The sequence below is a fragment of the Ailuropoda melanoleuca genome, chromosome 10 (assembly GCF_002007445.2).
Source record: "Ailuropoda melanoleuca isolate Jingjing chromosome 10, ASM200744v2, whole genome shotgun sequence".
NCBI lineage: Eukaryota > Metazoa > Chordata > Mammalia > Carnivora > Ursidae > Ailuropoda > Ailuropoda melanoleuca.
In genome coordinates this window covers 75024751-75045926 of record NC_048227.1, presented here as the reverse complement: position 1 = coordinate 75045926, position 21176 = coordinate 75024751, and the positions used below count along the sequence as shown (strand labels likewise).

General features: G+C 36.3%; 1 protein-coding gene across 10 annotated transcripts in view; it reads left to right on the top strand.

Moving 5' to 3' along the window:
• Window positions 1–21176, top strand: part of PTPRK (protein tyrosine phosphatase receptor type K) — a 553021-nt gene that overhangs the window by 499270 nt on the left and 32575 nt on the right. For 4 of the 10 annotated variants that reach the window (XM_034669107.1, XM_034669109.1, XM_034669111.1 and 1 more), the window contains exons 14-16: window positions 12726–12864; window positions 15921–15950; window positions 20838–20998. In XM_034669107.1, the coding sequence (XP_034524998.1) occupies window positions 12726–12864; window positions 15921–15950; window positions 20838–20998 (330 nt within the window). Of the gene's footprint in view, window positions 1–12725; window positions 12865–13876; window positions 13919–15920; window positions 15951–20837; window positions 20999–21176 lie in introns of all 10 variants that reach the window. The other 6 variants (XM_034669110.1, XM_034669113.1, XM_034669112.1 and 3 more) reach the window with 4 other exon arrangements.

The following is a 21176-nucleotide window of genomic DNA, read 5'->3' as shown; positions in this document are numbered from 1 at the left end:
GACCCTGGCCGTCAGAGCCTCTAGTTTTGACTGTATTTGGCCCACTGAGTTTTTAATTTCTGTCAGATTCGCTCTCATTTCTGCCCTTAGGGATTCTATATTCTCAGCAACGCTTTCTCTGATGCTTTTTTCAAGTTTACTCATCATCTTGACCATTGTTGCTCTGAATTCCATTTCTGATAATTTGGATACATCCAAATCTATTATTTCTGTGGCAGAGGCCACAGATTCATTATCTTTTCTTTGCTGGGGGGACTTCTCCTTCTCGTCATTCTGATGAGAATAGATTGCGGGGTTGTCCAGAGCCCAAATTATTTNTCTCCTTCTCGTCATTCTGATGAAGAGAGATTGCGGGGTTGTCCAGAGCCCAAATTGTTGACTGGGACCCAGGCCGTGCGCCCTTGTTTTATAGAGTTCTTAGGGATGTGGGCTGCTTCTTTAAAGATTTGATTTATTTATTTAGTTGAGAGAGAGAGACAGTCAGTCAGCAAGAAAGGGAACCCAAGCAGGGGAGTGGGAGAGGAAGAAGCAGGCTCCCGGTGGAGAAGCCCGATGAGGAACTCCTTTCCGGAACGCTGTGATCACGCCCTAATCTGAAGACAGGCACTTAATGACTGCGCCACCTGGGCGCTCCGGGTTGTGGGCTTCTTGATTTTTCAGCCTGCCTTCTGGGGGAGGGGCCTGCTGCGCCGATACTCAGGAAACCCTGTTTGGGTAGAGTCTCCATGTCCCCTGCGAGGGGGGATGGGGATGGGCACCCTGTGAGCCGGTATTTCCAGGCTTTTGTTCTCTGGCAGCTTTCCCTGGCGGTCTGCTGTGCCTCTTCTGAGAGTCAGAGCAGTAGCTGCCAAAATTCAGCCTCTGTCACAGAACGGAGGGATTGCGGCCCGTTCTCCACTGATATTCTGGCCACCTTAACTCTTGTTTCTATTGGTGCTGCTCAACCCTGCAGCATTCCGGGATGTGCGCCCCACACCCTGCGTCCCAGCCCTCACTTCCAGGGCCGGCGCGTCTCTGTCCTTTGTGTTTCTAACCCTGCCAGCCACCAGCCGCCCCGCGCGCTCCCGAGCTCCCTGTTTCAGTATGGTTCGCCTGTGCTCTGGAGCGCCAGTTTTCAGTCTGGTCGCGCTTGCACTCCTGAGCTCTCGGTTTCACTCTAGTTCGAGTGTGTGGTCGGGAGCTCCTGTTTTCAGTTTGGACCCGGATGTTCCCAGGCTCACTGACTCAGTCCTCTCTCTTGCGGGTCTGGTCTGAGAGTCCAGCCCGCTTCCCAGCGCCTGAGCACAGAGGCTCCCTCCCCCTTCCCTTTATCTTCCTATATCTGTGCTCGGATTCACAGCTCCCCGCTTCGTACCTCAATACTCAGCACTGGAGATGTTCATTTGTAGAGATCCAGATGTATCTTCCTGCGTCTCGGGCTGATTCTGTGGGTGTTCAGAGTGGTCTGGTAGATATCCAGCTCGACTAGGACCAGCTGAGAAAGGGTCGCCTACTCCTCCTCCATCTTTTCTCCTCCTTGCAGAAAGTGGTTGCCTTTCTGTTCATAGAGTTTCTGCTACTCTTTTCTTCATTCTCCAGTTGCATTCATAGGTATTTGGAATGGTTTGGTAGCTCTCTCGCTGAATTCCTGGGACCAGACGAACTTTAGGTCTCCTGCTCCTCCGCCATCTTGGAACGCCGAGCTGGAGCTCAACTCCTGTTTTAAACTGGGTTCCTTGCAGAAAGTGGTGGCTATTCTGTTCTTAGAGTTGCTGCTATTCTTTTCTTCATTCTCCAGTTGAGTTTGTAGGTGTTCAGAATGGTCTGATAGCTATCTAGCTGCATTCCTGGGAACAGACAAAATTTAAGCCTCCTGCTCCTCCGCCATCTTGGCAAGATCGAGCCACATCTTTTTTATACATTCATCTGTCGATGGACATCTGGGCTCTTTCCCTAGTTTGGCTATTGTGGACGTTGCTGCTATAAACATTGGGGTGCAGGTGCCCCTTCAGATCATGACATTTGTATCTTTGGGGTAAATACCTAGTAGTGCAATTGCTGGGTCATGGGGTAGCTCTATTTTTAACTTCTTGAGTTAAAAATACTGTTTTCCAGAGTGGCTATACTATCTTACATTCTGACCAACAATGTAAGAGGGTTCCCCTTTCTCCACAAAATCCTCACCAACATTTGTTGTTTCCTGACTTGTCAATTTTAGCCATTCTGACCAGTGTGAAGTGGTATCTCATTGTGGTTTTGATTTGTATTTCCCTGATGCAAAGTAATGTTGAGCATTTTTTCATGTGTCTGTGGGACATTTGTATGTCTTCATTGGAGAAATGTCTATTCATATCTTCTGCCCATTTCTTGATTGGATTATTTGTTCGTTAGGTGTTGAATTTGATAAGTTCTTTGTAGATTTTGGATACTAGCCCTTTATCTGATAGACATTTGCGAATATCTTCTCCCATTCTGTCAGTTGTCTTTTGGTTTAGTCCATTGTTTCCTTTGCTGTGCAAAACCTTTTTATCTTGATGAAGTCCCTGTAGTTCATTTTTGCCTTAGTTTTCCTTGCCTTTGGAGACTTGTCTAGCAAGAAGTTGCTGTGACCAAGGTCACAGAGGTTGCTGCATATGTTCTCCTCTAGGATTTTGATGCTTCCTGTCTCACATTTAGGCCTTTCATCCATTTTGAGTCTGTTTTTGTGTATGGCGTAAGGAAATGGTCCAGTTTCATTGTTCTGCATGTGGCTGTCCAATTTTCCTAAACCATTTGTTGAAGAGACTGTCTTTTTTCCATTGGATATTCTTTTCTACTTTGTCGAAGATTAGTTGACCATAGGGTTGAGGGTACAATTCTGGGTTCTCTATTCTGTTCCATTGATCTGTGTGTCTGTTTTTGTACCAGTACCATACTGTCTTGATGATCACAGCTTTGTAAAAGAGCTTGAAGTCTCGCGTTGTGATGCTGCCAGCTTTGGTTTTCCTTTTCAGGATTCCTTTGGCTATTCAGGGTCTTTTCTGGTTCCATACAATTTTAGGATTATTTGTCCTAGCTCTGTGAAAAATGTGGATTTGATTTTGATAGGGACTGCATTGAATATGTAGATTGCTCTAGGTAGCATAGACATTTTTTTTTTAAAGATTTTATGTATTTATTTGACAGAGATAGAGACAGCCAGTGAGAGAGGGAACACAAGCAGGGTGAGTGGGAGAGGAAGAAGCAGGCTCATAGCGGAAGAGCCTGATGTGGGGCTCGATCCTATAACGCCAGGATCACGCCCTGAGCCGAAGGCAGACGCTTAACCGCTGTGCCACCCAGGCACCCCTAGGTAGCATAGACATTTTAACAATAGTTGTTCTTCCAGTACATGAGCATGGAACGTTTTTCCATTTCTTTGTGTCTTGCTCAATTTCTTTCATGAACATTCTATAGTTTTCAGTGTATAGATCTTTGCCTCTTTGGTTAGGTTTATTCCTAGGTATCTTATGGTTTTTGGTGCAATTGTAAACGGGATTGATTGCTGAATTTCTCTTTCTTCTGTCTCGTTAGCATATAGAAATGCAACTGATTTCTGTGCATTGATTTTATATCCTGCCACATTGTTGAATTCCTATATGAGTTCTAGCAATTTTGAGATGGAGTCTTTTGGGTTTTACAGAGTATCATATCATCTGCAAAGAGTGAGAGTTTGACTTCTTTGTTGATTCGGATGCCTTTTCTTTCTTTTTGTTCTCCAGTTGCTGAAGCTAGGACTTCTAGTACTATGTTGAACAACAGTGGTGAGAGTGGATATCCCGGCCATGTTCCTGACCTTAGGGGAAAAGCTCTCAGTTTTCCCCTGTTGAGAATGATATTCACTGTGGGCTTTTCATAGGTGGCTTTTATGATATTATGTTCCCTCTACCCCTACACTATGAAGAGTTTCAATCAAGAAAGGATGCTGTAGTTTGCCAAATGCTTTTCTGCATCTATTAAGAGGATCATATGGTTCTTGTCCTTTCTTTTATTAATGCAGTGTATCACATTGATTGGTTTGTGGATGTTAAACCACCCTTGCAGCCCAGAAATAAATCCCACATGGTTGTGGTGAATAATCCTTTTAATGTACTGTTGGATCCTATTGGCTATTATCTTGGTGAGAATTTTAGCATCCATGTTCATCAGGGATATTGGTGTATAATTCTCCTTTTTAGTGGGGTCTTTGTCTGGTTTCAGGATCAAGGTAATGCTGGCCTCATAGAATGAGTTTGGAAGTTTTCCTTCCATTTCTATTTTTTGAAACAGCTTCAGAAGAATAGCTATTAATTCTTCTTTACATGTTTGGTAGAATTCCCCTGGGGAACCATCTGGCCCTGGACTCTTGTTTATTGGGAGATTTTTGATTACTGCTTCAATTTCTTTGCTGGTTATGGGTATGTGCAGGTTTTCTATTTCTTCCTGTTTCAGTTTTGGTAGTTTATAAGTTTCTAGGAATGCATCCATTTCTTCCAGATTGCCTAATTTGTTGGCATATAGTTGCTCATAATATGTTGTTATAATTGTTTGTATTTCTTTGATGTTGGTTGTGATATCTGCTCTTCCATTTATGATTTTATTTATTTGGGCCCTTTCTCTTTTCTTTTTGATAAGTCTAACCAGAGGTTTATCAATCTTATTAATTCTTTCAAAGAACCAGCTTCTAGTTTCATTGATCTGTTCTATTGTTCTTTTGGTTTCTATTCCAATGATTTCAGCTCTAATCTTGATTAATTCTCTTCTCCTGCTGGGTTTAGGCTTTATTTGCTGTTCTTTCTCTAGCTCCTTTAGGTGTAAGGTTAGATTGTGTATTTGAGACCTTTCTTATTTCTTGGGAGAGGCTTGTATTGCTATTTACTTCCCTCTTAAGACCGCCTTTGATGCATCCCAAGGCTTTTGAACAGTTCTGTTTTCATTTTCAATTGTTGCCATGATTTCTAAAAAATTCTTCTTTAATTTCCTGGTTGACCCATTCATTCTTTTATAGGATGCTCTTTAACTTCCATGTATTTTAGTTCTTTCCATTTTTCCTCTTGTGACTGAATTCAAGTTTCAAAACACTATGGTCTGAAAATATGCAGGGAATGAGCCCAGTCTTTTGGTACTGGTTGAGACCTGATTTGTGACCCAGTGGGTGATCTATTCTGGAGAATGTTCCATGCGCACTCAAGAAGAATGTGTATTCTTGAGGATGCTTTAGGATGGAATGCTCTGAATATATCTTTAAAGTCCATCTAGTCCAGTGTGTCATTCAAAATCCTTATTTCCTTGTTGATCTTCTGCTTAAATGATCTGTCCATTGCAGTGAATAGGGTGTTGAAGTCCCCTACAGTTATTGTATTATTATCAATGTGTTTCTTTAAGTTTGTTATTAATTGGTTTATATAATTGGCTGCTCCCATGTTAGGGGCACAAATATTTACGATTGTTATATCTTCTTGTTGGGTAGACCCTTTAATTATGATATAGTGTCCTTCCTCATCTCTTATTACAGTCTTTGGTTTAAACTCTAATAGGTCTGATATAAGGATTGCTACCCTAGCTTTCTTTTGATGTTCTTTAGCATGATAAATGGTTTTCCACTCCTTCACTTTCAATTTGGAGGTGTCTTTGGATCTAAAATGAGTCTCTTTTAGACAGCATATCGATGGGTCTTGCTTTTTTTATCCAGTCTGATACCCTGCGTCCTTTGATTGGGGCATTTAGCCCATTTACCTTCAGAGTAACTATTGAAAGATATGAATTTAGTGCCATTGTATTACCTATAAAGTAATTGTTTATGTATATTGTCTCTGTTCCTTCTTGGTCTATGTTACTTGGGGCTCTCTTTGTTTAAAGTATCCCCATTAATATTTCTTGCAGGGCTGGTTTAGTGTTCATGAATTCCTTTCATTTCTGTTTGTCCTGGAAGTTCTTTATCTCTCCTTTTATTTTGAATGACAGCCTTGCTGGGTAAAGTATTTTTGGCTGAGTATTTTTCTTAGTACCCTGAGTATATCATGCCAGTCCTTTCTGGCCTGCCAGCTCTCTGTGGATAGGTTTGCTTCCAGTCTAATGTTTCTACCCTTGTAGCTTAAGGATCTCTTATACTGAGCTGCTGTCAGAATTTTCTCTTTGTCTCTGAAATTTATAGGCTTCACTATTACATGTCGAGGTGTTGACCTATTTTTATTGATTTTGAGGAGGGTTCTCTGTGCCTCCTGGACTTGAATGCCTGTTTCCTTCCCCAGATTAGGATAGATGTCAGCTATAATTTTGCTCAAATATACCTTCTGCCCCCCTCTCTCTTTCCTCTTCTTCTGGGATCCCAATTATTCTGATATTATTTTGGTTTATGGTGTCACTTATCTCTCAAATTCTCCCATCGTGATCCAGTAGTTGTTTATCTCTCTCTCAGTTTCTTCATTCTCCATTATTTTATCTTCTATATCACTAATTCTCTCTACTGCCTCATTTATCCTAGCAGTTAGAACCTCCATTTTTTATTACATCTCTTTAATAGCCTTTTGATTTCAACCTGATTAGATTTTAGTTCTTTCATTTCTCCAGAAGGGGATTCTCTAGTGTCCTCTATGCTTTTTTCAAGTCCACCCAGTATCTTTATAATCATTATTCTGAACTCTAGTTCTGACATCTTATTTGTATCCATACTGATTAGGTCCCTCAGAGTCAGTACTGCCTCTTGTCCTCTTTTTTTGAGGTGAGTTTTTCTGTCTTGTTGTGTCCAGAGAAGAATAGCTGAACAAGAGCACAAGATACTAAAATAGCAACAACGACCCCAGAGAAATATACAGGAAACAAATCAGAAGAGACCTGAAATTGAAAATAAAATAAAATAAAATAGAATATAATCAGACAGGTGACTAGAACAGAGCAATACACTAGATACTGGGTGTATTTTGGTCTGTTTGTTAGAAAACTAGATCCCAAAATTGTAAAGAAAGAAAAACATATATATATACAAAAATAAAATTAAAAACAATGAAAGGATAGAATGTAACTGTAAAAATGAAAATTAAAAAGACTTAAGAGTTGATTAAATAAGAAATTGGCTGAAAAGGAAAAAGAAAAAAATGTAAACTGAAAAACTAAAGAATCATGAGAAAAGAAACATGAATTCTGTATGCTGTTTTCCCCTAGCGCTAGAGTTTTGCAATTCTGTGTGATTGGTAAACTTGGTCTTAGCTGGATGTTCTTGCTGATCTTCTGGGGGAGAGGCCTGTTATGCTGACTGTCATGTGTATTTGCCCTGGGCAGAACTGCACTGCCCTTGCCAGGGGGCCAGGCTAAATAATCTGCTCAGGATTGCTCTACTGTGGCTTTTGTTCCCTGAAAGCTTTCCACGCTGCTTTAGAGGATGAGAATGACGATGGCAGCCTCTGATCTCCAGCCCCAGAGCCAAAAGCTCAGGGCCCTACTCCTCGGTGCACCCTCACAGAAAAGTAGTCAGTCACTCCTGTCTCCCTTGTGTCTCTCTATACTACATGCTACCCAGCCTGTGACCGAGCATTTTTATCTCAGGCACACAACCCCATTTCAAGTCTCCAAACTCTATAGACTCCTGCTGCGGGCACCCTCACCACTCCTCCCAGGGAGGGAGGGCAGGTCTCACCCCAGTTCTGCCTCTTGCTGGGCCCCTGCTCAGAGAACAGTCACCTGACCATGCCATGGTTAGCGATCTATGGCAACCCCAAGTTGAAAGCCCACTCCTGGGCTTGCTGATTGCAGCTGACTTCCCCACTCCAATGCCTGGGAACTCTGCCACACTCAGGCACCCTCAGTCTTCCTGTGACCCCGGGGATCCTGAGACCACACTGTCCCACCTAGTGTTATGCCCCCACTTAGCCACCTGAGCACCTTTCAGGCAGACATCCCTCACTGGAGCAGACTTCTGAGAGTTCTGATATTGTGCTCTGCTGCTATATCACTTTCCGATGTCCAGCTAATGGAGCCCCCCCCACCCCGCAGTTTATCATCAGATATATCGCCTCAGATTCACTTCTCCGCACCTCCTACCTTGCAAGGAGTGGTCACTTTTCCATTTGTAGAATTGCAGCAATTCTTTTCTTAGATCTCTGGTTGAGTTCACAGGTATTCAGAACAATTTGATAAATATCTAGCTGAATTCCAGGGACCAGACAAAATTAAGGTCCCTTACTCCTCTGCCATCTTCCTCCCTCTGATTGTAGCATTTAAATTAATGATTGGGAAGTGAGTGTAAACAGTTTTCAGAATTGCAGCTGAGAAGGAAAGAAAGCACTAGTGAAATACCTGGAGAATTTGTGGAATTTACAGGATGATGGCGTCTTCAAAGCTGTTATGAAATCACCTAATATATTGAACTTAGAGGCTTCCACCTCTAATATCCATCTTGAAAATGGAAGAGTGTTTATGTATGATCACAGCTTTTAAATTTAAGTAAATTTGTGTATTTTGATAGTATTTATATATTTTTTAATCTAAATCTTTTACCTAAAGTTTTTAGGTAAATTATCTTTACATAGTGGGAGGAAGGACATAATTTATAACGTCACTTTAACTATTTTGCAAAAAAAAAAATGCAACACATAAATTTGATCAATTAAAAGGAAATACTGCCTTAGTTCTTTCTCACTGCCCAAAGAATTATGCTGCCTCTGGCTTCAGAACAATGGGGACTCTTTGAATATTCTTTGACAGATAAAAAAGGTAAAGATTTGTGGCAAAGGAAAGCATTTCTGAAAGAGGTGTTCCACATCGCCTTTGTGTATGTGCATAAATTATAAACAGGGCTCAAGGGTGCAGTCACTATAATAGCTTTTTACTCTCTTTGAAGAAAATAGAAAATGCTCACTTAGGGGTTACTCTGTGTTTCCATTAATGAATCTTCTAAGCTTGAATGATTTTAAATAGGATATTTATGTTCCTTGGTTCTAGTAGGCCAAGAACTTGGAAAAGTATGTGTGATTAAAGTATCTAAAGTAATAAATTTATGTGGACATTTAATAAAAAATATTAGTAATAATAATAAATGTCACAGCTAAAGACTTTAAGGAGGATTCACAATCAAGGGAAAACAGCCACCAAATCATATGTTCCTGGAGAATTTGATTAGCCTTCTATATTCAAGTTTAATAATGATGAAGCTTTAATGAACAACTCTGCACAAGAGTTGTAATCATGACAGGCAAGCAACCTTACTTAACCCAAATGAATGAACTTGGTGTTTTTTTCTTTAAGTGTTTGGGGAAAATTAATTGAAGTCCAGTGTTTAACAAAGACATATAGACTATGACTTCAAAGTAGTAGCACTGTTTTACATAATAGGTTATAAAAGTCTCATTTCTTTACACCTTAATACACTTACCTACAAGGTTATTAGTGTCTTTGGTCAGAAATTTACTTTTATATTTGGCTTTTTGTTTCTGAAAATATGTTTAGATTAATTCATCAGCAAATCTGTGTTATTTAATAAGACTTATAAAATTCTTCTATCTCTGAATGTGAAATTAATTTATCCATCTTTGTGTCAGTTTTGTTAATCATTAAACCCAGCTAGTATTTTTTCTTTTTTTAATTTTATTTAAATTCAGTTGATTAACATGTAGTGTATTATTATTTTCAGAAGTAGAGTTCAGTGATTCATCAGTTGTATATAACACCCAGTGCTTATTACATCATGTGACCGCTTTAATTCCCAATCACCCAGTTACCCCATCCCCCCACCTCCCACCCCTTCAACAACCCACAGTTTGTTTCCTAGAGTTAAGAATCTCTTATGATTTGTCTCCCTCTCTGATTTCATCTTATTTTATTTTTCCTTCCTTTCCCCTATGCTCCTCTGTATTGTTTCTTAAATTCCACATGACTGAAATCATATAATTGTCTTTCTTTGATTGACTTGTTTTGCTTAGCATAATACCCCCTAGTTCCATCCATGTCATTGCAAATGGTAAGATTTCATTTTTTTGTGATGACTGAGTAATATTCCATTATATAGATATACCACGTCGTCTTTATCCATTCATCTGTTGATGGATAGCTGGGCTCTTTCCATAGTTCAGCTTTTGTGGAGGGTGCTGCTATAAATATTGGGGTGCAGGTGCCCCTTCAGTTCATGACTTTTGTATCTTTGAGGTAAATATCTAGTAGTACAACTGCTGGGTCATAGGGTAGTTCTATTTTTAACTTCTTGAGGAACCTCCATACTGTTTTCCAGAGTGGCTGTACCAGCTTGCATTCCCACCAGCAGTGTAGGAGGGTTCCCCTTTCTCCACATCCTCACCAACACTTGTCATTTCCTGACTTGTTAATTTTAGTTATTGTGACTGTAAACCTGTATTAAGCTAGTATTAAGACTAGTATTAAGTATTAATACTTATGTATTAAGTATGCCTGTTCATACTTCATGATCAGAGTTTATGTTTGCACCTGTGTATATTCTGAAGTTTGTCTGGTGGGCTTAGTATTTCTGAAGATTTTTAGGAGATATATGCTACTTATGGCATAATATCTTTAGAAAAGTATCTCATAATTATATGTGTTTTGTTGAATTAAAATGGTATATTAAATATATACTTACCTCATTGAACAAGAATTGATCTTTCAAAGAGTTTCAGAAACATTTAATTCTGTGAGATATGTTAAATCACAAAGTAACCATCATTACTCTCTGAAAGTCAAGCATAACCTCGAACCTATTGAGAATAAGCATTAATTAATGAATAATGATGATTTGTTGCATGCACTAAAGTTTTTTCTAGGGATTTCTACATCAGACATTCTGTCTCCCTATTTGAAGCAGAAACTATTTAAACCAATTCGATTGAGAATTACAAACAACCTGTATTCTCTTTAGCTTTATATCCAACTTTAAAATGTATTCCACCTGTTTTCATACACATACATGTATATATGTATTTCTAAAATTGTTCTTGGGAAAGGAGATCTCCAATATATTTAATACATACCTTGAAAAATTGAACTATAATGTATAGTTTGAAATGTGGTAAGCATTTTACTACCTCTATTCATAATTAATGAAATTGGAAATTTCCTAAAGCCTGGATATATGGAAAGTGTCATGTCAGAAAGGAAAACTACCTTGCTTACCAGAAGAAACAAGCTGAAGGCTTTTCCTACTTGAGAATAACAGTTACCAAATATGGATCAATGGGGAAGTTTTATCTTATCCAATTGAAATAAGATAAATTAAGACAGTTATGGTGCTGGTTTTACTTTAAATTACCATTTTATGAAATGATATTGATATTAGATATATTAGTTATTTTTAATTTCTTACTTGGAAAAATTAAAAATTAGTAACCTTGTGTCTGCCTCTTTTGGGGAGAAACTGTGGCTGGTTGGGAAAGTGGAGCAGGTATTTAGATGTGCAGATATGCAGAACCTGGAGTGAAAACATGGGGAGGGTGTTTGGAAGCCAAGACAGAGATGCTCATGAAGAAAGAATTGAAATATAGAACAATTGATAATTTTTAAAAGGAATTTGTAAATTATCCATTAGAAAGATATGAGGTTAAATTTAGGTGTTCGTTTGTTCATTCAGCCACCATCTTTTCACACTGTGGTGGATACTTTAAGGCACTTTCCCAAATGTGTCTAATCCTAGGAGTCACCCAGATTCTTAACAGGAGGGACCATGGATCTAGAAACATTGAGAAATGCTGTTTTAGAAGATAGAAGATGTGGGGGGAAAAGGGAGGGAGGCAAACCATAAGAGACTCTTAACTATAGAAAACAAACCAAGGGTTGCTGAAGGGAGGTGGGCAGAGGATGGGCTAAATCAGTGATGGGTATTAAGGAGGCACTTGTTGTGGGGCACCTGCATGGCTCAGTCTGTTAAACGTCCTTCTCTTGGTCTCAGCTCAGGTCTTGGTCTCACAAGTTCAAGGCCTGTGTTGGGCTCCATGCTGGAGCCTGCTTTTCAAAAAAAAAAAAGGAAAAAAGGGAAGGTGCTTGTGATAAGCCACTAAATTCTACTCCTGAAACCAATATTACACTATATGTTAACTAACTAGAATTTAAATAAAAAAGAAATTGGAACCCAAAAAAATTTTTTTGAAAAAAAATTTTTTGAAATAATAATAAAACAACTTTTATCTTTTCAAAGTTCTATTTCCCAAGTTTATTACCTGGGTTTTAATTTTAAAGAGAATGTGAAATATTCCTTGATGTATTTGTCTTTTCTTTTCCTCCAAACCAACTATTCCTTTCAAATCTTGTATATCAAATCATAACCCAACACCTCCACTATACAAGGCATTATTTAACCTAACTCTTGTGTCCCAGGCATTTGCTATTGACAACTACCATGAAGGGCCAAGCACAGCACCAAGTGCTTGAGTTCAGAAAGTGTTTGCTGAATGAGCCAGCAAATAAATGAATCCCTAAATCTGACACCATCTCTTTCCATGTCCTATGGTAAAAATCTTGCATCTGACTTTTACAGACATTTGGAGAAAAGTAGTTCATCATCCCCTTTGATAGTCTTTTCTAGGTTTTGTTTTATTTTTATGTGTTAACAATTCCCTATTCAGAAGGCTTTCCCCTTATCTCTACCCTAAATCCCTTATGCTATAGTTCAACATGCTTTTGTATTTATATATCCAGGTTATTTTTATTCAAATAAAATAAACAAGTTCTCTTTTTGTAGTAATTTTTGGCTGGGAGTAATTTTCATTCTGTGATAATTAGCTGCTTTCAGTAACTTATTTTTTAAATTCATTTAGCAGCAGCAACAGAAGAACCAGAAGTGATTCCAGACCCAGCCAAGCAGACAGACAGAGTGGTGAAAATAGCAGGAATTAGTGCTGGAATTCTGGTGTTCATCCTTCTCCTCCTTGTTGTCATACTAATTGTAAAAAAAAGGTAAGGCCTGACTTTGTTCTGTCCCATTCACCTACCGTTTATGTCACTAGTTTTCAAGTACTGTTTTGTTTCCTCGAGCTCTTTTGAAATAGAACAAACAAGAAGAATTGAATTTTGACAATGTTGCCAGCATCTGAGTCTGTTTCTCATGGTTCTTAAATAAATTAAATCACTTCTTTGCAGTTTAATTTTGGATATAAACATATACTTTTGGTCAAGTTAACTTTGAAAGTATGTATGAATTTACATTTCTCAAATGCAGAGATACTTGAGATATTCATTTATCTTATATTTTGAAATGTTATTTACTAATCATGGCAAAAGTATTTATTATACTTGGATTATGGTCTGTGGATTAGTTTGTACTCTTACTCTATTTTGCTAAATGTTAGCTACAAGTAAGATATGAGAAGAATCTAAATATTGTGAAATTGTATATTAAATATTCACTGACTAAATATTTCAGCACATTAATATGAAAAGTTTTTTTATAATTGAGCATTAGTCTTTTATATAATACCAACCAATATCGCCATCTCCTGGAATTCTATGAAAATATTAAGACCTACTGGATTTTAAACTGAACTCTATTCAGGAGATTAAAGTATACTCCTGCTGGAAAACCTTTTGAAGTGTACAGTCTTTATGACCTGAACTTCCTTCCATTCTATAAAATGTCATTATCTGCAAGGCATTATCTTAGAAACTGATACAACTCTCCTATCCTTCCAATCATATGTTTTAGATTATACTGCAGTTTGGAAGGATTTTTAAACAATTCTTTACGTGCAGAATACAGTCCTAAAATAGCTTTGTGTATAGACTGTTTGAAATATATGATTATATCAAATATTAATTGATGTTGCTTACATTACATTAAATCATATACTATTAAGATTGTTTTATACTCAAAATAAATCATTAACAGTATAGATAAGACTCATACTACATGTTTAATCATTCCATCAGAGTTTATTTTAATGTATTGCCTCTTTACAATTATCCCCTGGAGATATATATGTTGGAGAAGACACATCTGCATTAGAAACATTAGGTATGCATTATAGTGTTTTGTGTTAAATTAGCTACATACGTGCTTTCCCTAGTAGTGCTTTCTCTTTTTGCTGTTGTCTACCTCTGTGGTTGGAGAATACATCACAATTGAGACAGGAAGGTTTAAGTATTTTAGTAATATGAATTTGCCACTCAAGATCAATAAAATGGCTGATTGTTACCTTTCAGATCTTATGTCTCTATTTAGTTTAAATTTATATCTGCAGAGTTAACTAAACTGTTCAGAGAGTTAACCAAACTTTGCTTCACAATTAAAACTATTCCAGTCCCTTCAGATTGGAAATGAGAGCATGAAATTGGTCCTCACTCAGGTAGAACTAGGTTAAACTTATTGGTTTTATTGTTATATATTAAACACTTTTTGTTATTGTAGCCTTCCTTATCTGAGGCCCTCTGTTTCAGAAATAACAACAACAAAATTGAAACATAAATTTCCTAAAGTAAACCAAAATAATCTCTAAGCATGATTATTTTTGTGTGGGTAAAATGCTCTGACAACTGTCTAAAATTGCATAATGTACAAATTTTTTCTGGTTCGTATTTTAAATGGTCAGCCTCTCTATTAAAATGCTTAATGTTTGATTTTTCATAATTATGCATTAATTGATTGTCTTTTGATAGAAAGAATACCAGGGCTTTTGTTTCTCTTCCTTACCACAACCTTTATGACTGGAAAAGTTGCAATTTTATAGACAGAGAAAGTTACATATTTAGATATATTTCCTTCCAATATATAATATTAGAACTAAATTACATGAATCCCTTATCTAAGCAACTTCGTAATGACTTTTACTCATATGTAGTATGTCACACATGTATCGTGTATGATTTAATCACAAATATGTTTATTATACATACACAAAGGCATAGATTTTATAACCATATTGCATAGTATCAAGCTTAGTCAGTTTTAGTACATAATGTTTCCCTTTTAATTCACAAATTTATAATAAAAACAATGTAAAGGCAAACTATTTTAGTCTCTTATGATCTTTATTTTTATTAGAAATTAAGTTTCTCAAGACTTTATCCCTCACTGGGAATAAGATACATAGGTATATTTCTCATGTTGAAAAAAAGTTCTATGTATTTTTGAGTTTTGTGTAAAGATCTGGTTTGGAATTCAATTTAGATAAATTCTACAGCTGAGGGTATATATAAAGTAAGTTTTTAGGCTAAGAAAAGGGATAGTGCATCTCTCAAAACGCAATGTCATTTTTTTTTTAATTTAAACGCTGTTGAATTATTTCCAAATGTATGCCATTTTTTCATTGGTTATGTATTATATTTTAAATGTGCAGCATGAATACATTATTAATTCCCAACATAAATTTGAAATTATGTTTCAATACAGTAAATGTTTGTGTATGATATCATGATCACATACATCTACTGTGGAAATATCTCCACGTATATACGGTGCATGGGGCATATGTATATTGACATAATATATGTATGTACCCCTGTACCATTAAGATATAGCAACTTGTTTAGAAATTTAGATGTCATTCTGCATATATTCTATATTAACTTAATAGATATTTATGTTTTGTATCTAAAGAAAAATAGTCAATTTAGTGTACAAGTTCTACACACAGCAGTTCCATCTGTCATGGCTTTTCGATGGTAATGGATAATATTATGCTTAACTGCATGTTGAAATACACAATCCATTTAATTTTTAAATTTTTCTGGCAGCAAGAGAAATATCAGCATGCTGTTTTCCAAATTACGTATTTTAAACTTTTATTTTTCTATTGCATATCTGTCTGTTTAATTGCATGGCAAAAAAAATACCTAACCAAATGCATGAGCAAATTGAAATGCAAACCAAAAAAAAACATGACTTTTCTTTTCTTTTATTTTACTTTATTTTATTTTATTTTTTAACGCACATTTTTCTGCTTTATTGAATGTGACAGAGTCACGCTTTTCATTCACCATTGCTTCTCTTTTTCCACTGTCTGTGATTTGCTTGCCAGGAGGAGCTACTATTCTTACTCCTACTACCTGTAAGTAGAAAACGGGTGATATACAACGTTACATGTGTTAAAGATGCAGTATCCCTTTTCAAAAAACAAGAACAAAAAAATTTAAAAATGTTTGTGATTTTGGTGATATTTTCTGGACTCTAAAATATAAAGTTCAACCATTAACTTCTTTTGTTAATCTTTTTAAAAAGGGATATTGTATTTCTGTGTGTTCAGCTACTTTTAATTTTATTTATAATTTTCTGTTAGTAGCTTTAGACTACAGCCCAAAACATCATTTATTTACTTAAGTCAAACCTGTATCTTATAAACATGATACCTCATACTACAAATCAGGTCAGGTCATAGTGACCTGTGATAACATCTTTCTCCACATTTCCAGGAATCCAGGACGGGTTATAACTTCCGGACACCTTTGGTCTGGCCATCTAGGCAAGCAGTATGCTTTTATAAAAACAAATGGATAAAACAATAATGTTGCAATGACAAAGGAACAAAAAAAAAATCTTTTTAGGAAAGAAAAATTGAGTTAATTTATTACAAATCAAACAACGATTTTATAAAACCAAAACCAAAAAGAACCCTGTGATTCTACACAAACACACCGAGGTGTCCTCTCTTTCCTTTTCTCCTTCTAAACACTTAGCTCACCCTATACTTAGATGTGGAATGTTAGTTTAAATAAGGACAGAGAATATTGTTCCCTCTATTTCTCTAATCATCTTCAGTTTATTACCTTAGATGCCAGGGTATTCATCCAATCCAAAGGAATGATACAAAAAAAAAATATTCTTGAACATTGCTTGATCAATTTTGATTCATCAACTTTTAACGCTTAAGAATTGTGATTAAGTATGCTTGGGAACATTTATCCCACAGTATTTATTTTACTAGGTAAATTTAAGCTAGCTTTACAATAAAATTTGGTAAGAGTCTCAATGACTATAACAGAGGTCTGCCAGTATCTTAAATATTAAAACGCTTGGCTTCTCATAATCTGCTAAAAGAAGCAGGTGTAAACTAACAGCGCTCTTAGCTTATTGTGATGAATCATAATATCCTTGTTAAATCATGTTTGATGAAGCCAAAGGTAATTAACTGTACCATTTCATACAATTATGGAACACTTTTCCTCTTTATAGCCCACCCATATATCCACCTGCAGAAATTTATGCTGTTGGCTGCTTTGATAATGAAAGTCATTTGCACATCTGTCAAACTCAAGTAGTTGCAAAATGAATTGCTTAACTGTCCTGAAGTACACCATATATACATACATACATTATATATATATATATGTATTATATATATATATATATATATATATGTATGTTGTGCAGAGAGAGAAAAAGCATCAAGCATATAGGAATCAATAAGTATTTATAAGAATGTCAGTAAGCTTTTCATTAACCATTGATGTATCTGTAATGTTAGAATGAGATTGCCTTCTTAGTGGATGGGCATTTCTTTATATTAGACTATATAGTAGGTTGTGATACTGTAATACTTAGGGCTATTAGCATTAATCATAATTCAAAAGAATGTCATAGATATATGATTTTAAAAGCTACTTAAACATACCTAATTTAAATCTAAACATTCCTAACCTGAATTGGAGATTGTTTAAGTAAAAGTAAATAAATAAATACAATTTAAAAGAAAACCAGTTGTGATCTTCGAGCTAACTTTCATAGGCATTGTCATAGTGACTGTCACTCATGATCAAAACACTTAACTCTAATGGCAATTTTTATTTTTTAATAACCTGAATCAAAGCCTACCTCACAGGGTTGTTGTGAGGGCTGAGGTATAAAAGCTATTTGCATGGCTGGCAATAGAACAAAGGTTATATCCGCCCCTCGTAATTTGTCATTTAACAAAGGTTTGTGAATCTGAAAAGTCTTTTCATTGCCATGAAAACTTTATCTGCCATACATTTGACAAGTTAGTTGCTTCTCATTTTCCCTTAATCACAAAATAGACATATAAATTATATATATTTTAAAGTAAAGCCTCAAAATTTAAATCTGTCTTTTCTAAACACCTTGAACTGCCCATCCTCAAAATTTTAACATTATTTTTAATCCACATTTCAAGTTGTGTTATTTTTATCCAGTTCAATCTCAAATATTTTGAGGATGAATTCATTCTTCTTGTCCAAGAAACAAAGATTGGAAGTTATTCCTTAAATTGTTTTTTTACTGTTTAACACTTTTAAGGGGCAAAACATTTGTGCTGTATTCACATTCTTTTTCTCAAATTTATAACAACTAATGTTTAATTTCTAGAGCCAAGTAGATGCTTCATATTATGTACTTGTAATGTGGCATTTAAAAAAAAAAAAAAGCAACTGGATATAGTTGTAACAGCTTAGGCTCAGAACCAGGTCATTCTTCACTACTTATTAGATAAATAACCTTGGGCAAGTTATTTAACTTATCTGAGCCTCAATGAATTCATCTATACAATTAGAATCCTCATGCTAATTGAATTAACAAATGAAAAGTGTGAAGCATATAACAGGCCTAATTCATCCATTCAGCAAGTATTTATTGAGTGCGGGCTATGTGCCAGAGACTGCTCTCAGTGCTAGAAGTGATGGTCCTTCTCTCCACGGAACACATAGTGAGGCAACAAAAGGATACTTGCACTGATATATGGTGAGGGTTGTCATAGGCAGAAAACACGGTGCTATAAAAATACCTAGCGGGGGAGCACCTGGATGACTCAGTCGGTTAAGTATCCAACTCGTGATCTCAGCTCAGGTCTTGATCTCAGGGTTGTGAGTTCAAGCCTCATGTTTGGCTTCATGCCTAGCTTTAAAAAACAAAAAAGAAAAACAAAACAAAACAAAAAAAACCACCTGGCAGGGAAACCTAACCAAAGGCATGTTGTATTGGGATCAGAAAGGCCTCCTGATGCAGTGAGAGAATGGAAGCTAACCAGATGTTAGAGGAAAAGGAACATTGTAGGTCAAAGAACAAATACCTTACATGGTGGTCCAGAGGTAAGTTTGGAAAGTAAAGTCTATAGACAAAAATATGAACTGCTGATGTTTAATTTGCCCCATACATGGTTTCAAAAAATAGATCGACTTGAAAAAATCAGGAAATTTAACATAAATATTCAGATTCATGACTTTTCTTTAAAAATAATTTTTAAAATCGGAAGCTCAACACTGGGATCAAATGCCAATAGTCACTTAGGCCGAGTTGCCCCCTAAATGGCTTTCCAGTTCTCCACCATCCCTACCCTTCTGTTTAATGTCTTAGCACTGGTAGCAGTCCTCACTTGTATTCCCTGTCTCAAATCGGAAAGATTGTTGCAGGGCTTTTACCCCCTAGCCTAGAAAAAAGATATAACTCTTTCAATGAATACAGCAAATATAACTAATAAATGATGGTGGTAGTGGTCGTGGTAGTGATGGTGGTGGTGGTAGTTCTTGTTATACTTTTGTCATCATTGTCTTAGTACTAGTACTGTCGTTACCATTATTATTATTATTTCTTTTAAAAAAATTAATGCCATTTGTATCCTAAAGCCTAGTTTCTGACTATCTTATTTAAGTGTCAAATCTGTTGTATCAATATATTGGGTGTGTGGGGTATGTACCCCCTGAGGCCAAGTACTATAATTCTCAGGAAGAAAAATCCGAAGTAGCTCTCAAATTGCCACATTAATTTTGTAGAGGAAAAGTCCTTGGACACAAACACAACCATTAAATGAGCCTTTAAAAAATATTTGTAATATCTTTACTCCAGTACAGATACTAATGAGATTCAGAAGAATATGTCCTAGTTAATGATCTAGCTGAAAAATGGCATTTTTCAGACAACTGAGGAATAATTCCAAGGCAACATAAACTGCTACCATAAACATAATCTGGCTACTACAGGCTTTTAGAATGCCTTTATTTATATTATATATAAATTGCCTTGTTAATGTGATATAAATGTTTTATATACCTTTAATAGTTTTTTATTGCATGTTTTACGTGTAACATTCACAAAGAACCAGAATGTGTTTCACATCCTTGTTATATGAAATAAAGATGTCAATATTTGCGTAGCTCAGAAGTCTCACTCTGCTAATTTCTGAATCCCCTCAGTTGTTTGCCCTGCTGCATTTATAAGACACTTCTTCAGTTAAGACTCTGCCATGTGGTTCTAAAACACATTTTTAGGATTTGACCATGGCTATAACTCAAGATTATGATCATTTGTATAATATGTTGACATTGTGTTTTCCGAACTTTTCTCAGGGTGCTTTTCTTACACGGTATATAATTTTTCCATATATATGTGTATTTGCATTAAATCTAGCAATGGTAAATTCTGCAACTCTCCAGATTAAGTTGGGATTCATGTTATAAATATGCTGCTAAATATGTTAGTGCTACACGTGTTGCATTTTTACTGAATAATAAAACAGAGAATGAAGAATGGTATTTCTTTGTGCATTTTAATTGGGTGACTCTAGTAAAATAAACTTTAAAAACTAGTCATGCTATTCCCCAGAAGAACTTCTAAAAGGTGATCAAAAGAATTAATTACCCGAAAACCAAAACTTAGCATTAGCTTAAATTTTCCTTGAACAGTTTTACTAAGGAAGTATTTATTTATGGCTTTAATAAAGCATAGTTATAATTTATGACCATTTTAATGATACAAGAAATGAAAGGCTTCAATTGACCGCTTGAATGTTGAAATATCCCTATGACGAATAGTTTTATAGCTACCAGCAGATGTTGTTTGAATATCAAACCTAATTCCTGAAATTAGGAAACTTGGAGATTCCAAACTACATCTATATATATCCTTATCCAAGCTTTCTTGAACTACTTACTGCTGGTGTCAACTCTCCTTCGAACCTCACACCAAGGTTTCCCATTTGTATTTGCCTTGGCAGCAAGCTTGCTAAAAAGCGCAAAGACGCTATGGGGAACACCCGCCAGGAGATGACTCACATGGTGAATGCTATGGACCGAAGTTATGCGGATCAGAGCACTCTGCACGCAGAAGATCCTCTTTCCATCACCTTCATGGACCAGCATAATTTCAGTCCAAGATGTAAGTTCTTCATTAAAATTTTAATAAGTGATTTTGAAACCCTTTAAATCACTTTGAATTCAACACATTACCTTTGAATAGTGAGGAAAAAGTGAAACAGAGATGGACAAAGCAGCCAGAAAGAGAAAAAAGTGATGGGCAATATTATAGAATTTTTAAGAGGACTTGTTTTCAGTCT